General features: G+C 46.5%; 1 protein-coding gene across 1 annotated transcript in view; it reads left to right on the forward strand.

Annotated features, from left to right (window-relative positions):
- The first annotated feature begins 2,089 nt into the window (after positions 1-2,089).
- The window catches only part of Fgf23 (fibroblast growth factor 23), a 7,004-nt gene continuing 3,676 nt past the window's right edge, over positions 2,090-5,417 (forward strand). The window contains exon 1 of the mRNA XM_055609395.1: positions 2,090-2,300. Within this exon, the coding sequence (XP_055465370.1) occupies positions 2,090-2,300 (211 nt within the window). The remainder of the gene's footprint in view (positions 2,301-5,417) is intronic.

Here is a 5,417-nt window from a genome sequence, read left to right on the forward strand (position 1 = left end):
TACATGTGAAAATAAACAGGATATTGAGTGGACTCGTGGTCTCTCGGTGAGCGTTAGTTGTGGCTGTGATTCTTCCTGGAGAAGCATCCTAGGGCATCAGTAGACTTTGTTCTAGCTCTACTAGGTCTCACTTGGTGGCTTTGAAACTGCACACCCCAGCTCTCCATTTCTCTATGTCGAACATTAATCTAGTAAAGCTGGGGAGGTGGCTCAGTTGGCAAAGCACCTGCCACATCGGCATGAAGACTGCAGTCTGATGCCCAGGACCCACCTACAAGCTTGTAATTCCAGGGCTGGAGAAGAAAAAACTAGAGGATCCCCGGGATTTGCTGGCCAGCCAGCCTAGCCTAGCTAGCAAACAAATACTAGATCCCAGTCAGAGATCCGGTCTCAAGAAATAAGGTGGAGAGTGCCTGGGGAGCAACCATGAGGTTGTCTGCTGACCTTTACTTGACTGCACATACATACACACATGAACACCCCCACACATGGCAACACACACACACACACACACACACACACACACACACATTAATTTTTTTTAAAGGCCAGCTGTGGCAAACACATCTTTAATCCCAGCAATCAGGCAGAAGACAGAAGCAGGCAGATCTCTGTGAGTTTGAGGCCAGCCACGGCTACATAATGAGTCCCTGTCTTCACAAACAAGTAAATTAATAATAAATACATACTTAAAAAACACTAACAGCATGGTGCGCCTGTCTTACACAGAGGTGCAGTAACGTTCAAAGAATTAGCCGAGGAGAAACACACTGAAAACTCCACAAGCCTGGACCCGACTGAAGGTGGAATTGGCATTTCCGCTTGCCTCAAACAGTGCATCCTTTATCTGCTTCCTCTATTGCATTTATCCCATCTTACTCTTTCATCTTTGACGTCTGGCTTGTAGGATACCCATCCATGGTAGAGACTCGGGAAACTGCAACTCTGGATGAGCAGCACCCTCCGTGTGGCCATGTATTTCTGATGTCCATTATAGCAGCCTGCAGTCCAATAGGATGTATGTGTTAGTTTTAGCCCCGCTCCATCCCACCACCACCACCCTGCCCTGCATTAGTTGCACCTCCGAAGAGAGCATGCAGAGAGCAGTTTCTGTAATGAGACATCCACTCACAGAACCAGATCTCAGCGTGTGGACACTGGCTGTGGAGATGCCCTGTCTCGTAGCTCCTGGATGCTTCCTGCCCTCTGGCCCTTCTGCTCACAGCCCAACAGTGCCATTCCAATCCTCCGAATGAGTCTCCTTCCTATTGGCAAAGCCAGAATTGCCAGTTCAGCTCCCTGCATCATCCAAAAGAGGGAAACTGAGAAACCAGACCTTGCCATTTTTGCTGACCTCAAGACCTTGTTTTCTTTCTTCTTGTCTTGAAGCCTTTGCAACTGGTAATGGGGAGCAGGGGGAGTATTGAGCTTTTGCTCCCACCTAACACGCCCTTCCTGAGGTGTGTATGTGGGGGGGATCTCATTTACCTGATGGCATCACACATTTCCGTATCAATCATGATGCCTACCTAATGCCAGCTCTGGGAACATGCTTGGCAATTGGAGGAAAAAGTCCTGAGCAAAACAAAATGAGTGTACTGAAGGGAGATGAGTAGCTGAGGAGGCGTTGAGTTGTTTTTTTTTTTTTTTTTTTTTTAGGACTGCTGGCTGCCTTCACATTTCCTGATGGAAGTGGGACAGGTCAACGGATGGCCCAGGGTCACAGATAACTTTTGCCCACGCGTTGTTCACTTTTGGGAGCACTGGCTTGAAATTGAGGGGTGTGTGTGTGCGTGCATGTATGTATGTGTGTGCCTGGAACTGACATGCCTTCCGCAAGCCTAAGAAGTCTGGGATTTTTCTTCCAATGAATGATTACAACACAGAGGATGTGGCAGCGTTGTTTTTCCTGTTTGATGTCACTCCACTACCCTTTAAAAGTCCCAGGGAAAAAAAGGAGGGAATCCAGCCCAGGATCCCTACCTCAGTTCTCAGTTCCTTCCTAGGAAGAAGAAAGGCCAGCAAGGTCCCGGCCTCTCTGGGAGTGTCAGATTTCAAACTCAGCACCAGCCACTCAGAGAGCAGTGCAATGCTGGGAACCTGCCTCAGACTGCTGGCGGGTGCTCTGTGCAGTGTCTGCAGCCTGGGCACTGTTAGAGCCTACCCCGACTCCTCCCCACTGCTTAGCTCCAACTGGGGAAGCCTGACCCACCTGTACACGGCCACAGCCAGGAACAGCTACCACCTACAGATCCATAAGGATGGCCACATAGATGGCACACCCCATCAGACCATCTACAGTGAGTATGGGCCCCAGGTTGGAAAGAGGGTGTTGGGGAAGCCTTGGGCCAGATAAGAGGTTGAACCTAATTTTCTTGCTTCTTGTGTGCATAGTTGTGTGTCTATCTGTCTGTGTGTGTGTGTGTGTGTGTGTATGTGTGTGTAAGAGAGAGAGAACGAGGAACCTAAGAGGAAGATTTCCCCCTCCTCTTTAATTAAATTTACAGGTCTTTCTCTACCTGAATAATTGCTATCATAACCCATTTTCAATAGTGAGAGGCAAAATAGTGAGAGGCAATTTTCTTTCTTTCTGTTCAAGAATTTTCAGGAAAGATGGGTAGAAAGACAGGGACTCGAAGAGGAGAATAACCCAGACAGAACCAAAGAGAATAAAACTTAACTGGGGGAAATTGTTGGGGAGATTCCAGTATCCCAAAATTTAGAATAGATCAAATAAGGGGCTCTTTTCAACTTCACATTCCTAGTGTTCCGGATTTGTTAAAAACTCCCAGGAGCCAGGCACACCCTTAATATAGTTCAAGGTCAGCCTGGTCTACATTGTGAGTTCCAGGCTAGTCAGGGCTGCAGAGTGAGACTCTGTCTCAAAACAAAACAAAACTGTCTCGAGAGACAGGAGTTAAAGACAGACCACCAAGATGTGCTGTCTTGGCAAAGTTGACTGAATGCATCACCCAGCAGGCACGCTGGGTGCTTCAGAGGCATCCAGGATGGTTTGGTATGCTGAAATGTATTTACCTGCTAACAAGCTGAACTGGCTGTGAACTCACTGGTGATGTGAAACAATTAGAATATTCGTAAGGATGGAGGCTATGGAAAATTGGCTCACAAGCCATAGCTGTCAGTCAACTAGATATACTAAACTGAGAGCCCCTTCCAGCATACAATTTCCTCTGTGCTGCTACAATAGGTGAGTCGATTTTCTGGGTGTGACCTTGATGGACACATGCCATTCTCTCTGCTAGAAACCAACAGATCTTAAACCAAGCAACCAGATATAGGCCCTCGAAAAGCCAGCAGCTTACACCTGCCCAAGAGCTACGTGGACAGATGTGAGGAGAAAGGCTTTCTCCAAATATCACACATGCTCCCGAACTCAGAGGAATGAAGCAGGGCCTTGGATTGACCTTGCAGGAGTCAGGTTTGAGCCTGATGGGGAGAATCTGGTGTAAATCTGGGTATACTTCACTGGTCCCCAGAACTACTTGTCCTCTGTGGAGCAGGCCCTACACAGTACCTGACACCACACAGGCCTCTGTCACTGGAAGAGTGACACAGTTCTTCACAGACCTCTTATCTCCCAGTGCATTAGCAAACTTCTAGGAAAGGTCACTGTGTTTCTCCCCTGGAAGACTGCCCTGACTTCCGCTGTGATTTCGAATGCTGGACAGTGGCTAAGGGTAAACTATTTTGGTTCCAGAGATTGGAAATTTGCATACAAGTACATACACATAATACTTTCCTAGAATCGTAGAATCCCTTTGCTGAAAGGTGGCCTCTCTGCAGAGGCCAAGAAGTCAGTCTAGAACAGTCCAGGCCAGCGGTGGGGAGGATGTGTGAGATCAGCCTACTTTAAAAAGCAGTCTTGAATGGCAGGACTTTTTCCTCCAGTACCACAGACATTGGGGCTGGAGGGTGCCTGGAGCAATGACTGTGCCTGAGAAACAGTAAAATGAATCGGCCTGACTTTAGTTTCTGTGTGCGGTTTCGTCTTGTGTAAGCACTGCCTTTTCGGGGGACAGTAACACTAATCCTGATGGAGTAGCACTCAGTTAGCGTGTGCATCTCCGTGAGCACAATCATTTATCTTGTTCTTATCTTTACGTATTATTAATGTGATCTTCCCCCTAATTAATTACATATTTACAGAAGAACTTGGTTTACTTATGGTCTCATTGATCTATTTTATTCACTTATTTTGCTTCACCTGCACGGCTGTCTTGTTTGCACGGATGCCTGTGCGCCACATCGGTGCAGTGCCAGGGGAGGTCAGGACATCTCATTACCTCTTCAAGAAGACAAAGTGAGACAAGAGTGTCTACTGTCCCACTTAAAAGTTTGGCTTTAGTAAATTCTTAGCTGAGAGTTCCAACTCCTGCTCAGGTCTTAACAAGATGGAATGATCTGTCCCAAAGATGCCCCAAGCTCCCCTGAGCTCAGAAGGCTCTTGGGACCTCTCGAAGGCTCAGTATGCTTTTTCTAATATGAACAAGGCCAGCTTCCGATTCCCCATCACGCTTGCTTTTTTGGAAACAGCGGGAAAGGGTTGCCTATCCCCCTTGTTTAATTGCCCACTGTTTTCTTCTGGTGCATGTCTTAGCATGTGCTTGGCCAAGTGAAACATTTCCGCTGGCCTCTGTTGGGTTTCATTCGAAGCCCAAGTACCCCCTCTGGAAGCCACTCACTCACTCTGCAGTGTGCTTTCTATTAGGACTGGCCCTAGAGTGAGGGCATGTATGTAATTTGCACACTGCCTGCAGGGCTTCCAACCATCAGGCAGGCTGCTTTCTTTTTTTTTACGTCATTATCCCGCTTGATCGGTAGTGACCCTGAGGAACTGCTATGCTATACTCACCTCACAGACTGCTCCAGAGGCAGGAGCTGCAGCAATGAGATTCCCATGGCTACGGGGTTCTTAAGAAGCCAAACAGGCGCTATCATTTCTCGTGGGCACAGAAACTTGTCCTTGTTGCATTTAAGCATTTTTTTTTCTGTTGGAGGCCACAGCTGCAAGGAGGGAAGATGTCACTGACCGTGTTCTTATCCTTACATATTATTAATGTAACCTTCCCCCTGCTAATTACATACTTACAGCAGAACTTGGTTTAATTATGGTTTCATTGATCTGTTTTATTCATTTATTTTGTTTCACCTATATGACTGTCTTATTTGCATGTATGCCTATGCTTGGGTTCTGTTTTGAGTCCTGTTTGAAGCCCATTTGAACTGAGTTTGAATCCTGCTTTATCTCTTAAAGATGTTTCAACAGCTACTAAAATATAATTATGTTAATTTCAACAACATAACAGTTGTTTTGAGAATTCAAAATACAGTACTTAAGAGGCTAGCCACAAGAAAGAAAGAAAGAAAGAAAGAAAGAAAGAAAGAAAGAAAGAAAG

Source organism: Psammomys obesus, unplaced genomic scaffold, assembly GCF_907164565.1.
Source record: "Psammomys obesus unplaced genomic scaffold, mPsaObe1.curated_primary_1811, whole genome shotgun sequence".
In the NCBI taxonomy this organism is placed as follows: domain Eukaryota; kingdom Metazoa; phylum Chordata; class Mammalia; order Rodentia; family Muridae; genus Psammomys; species Psammomys obesus.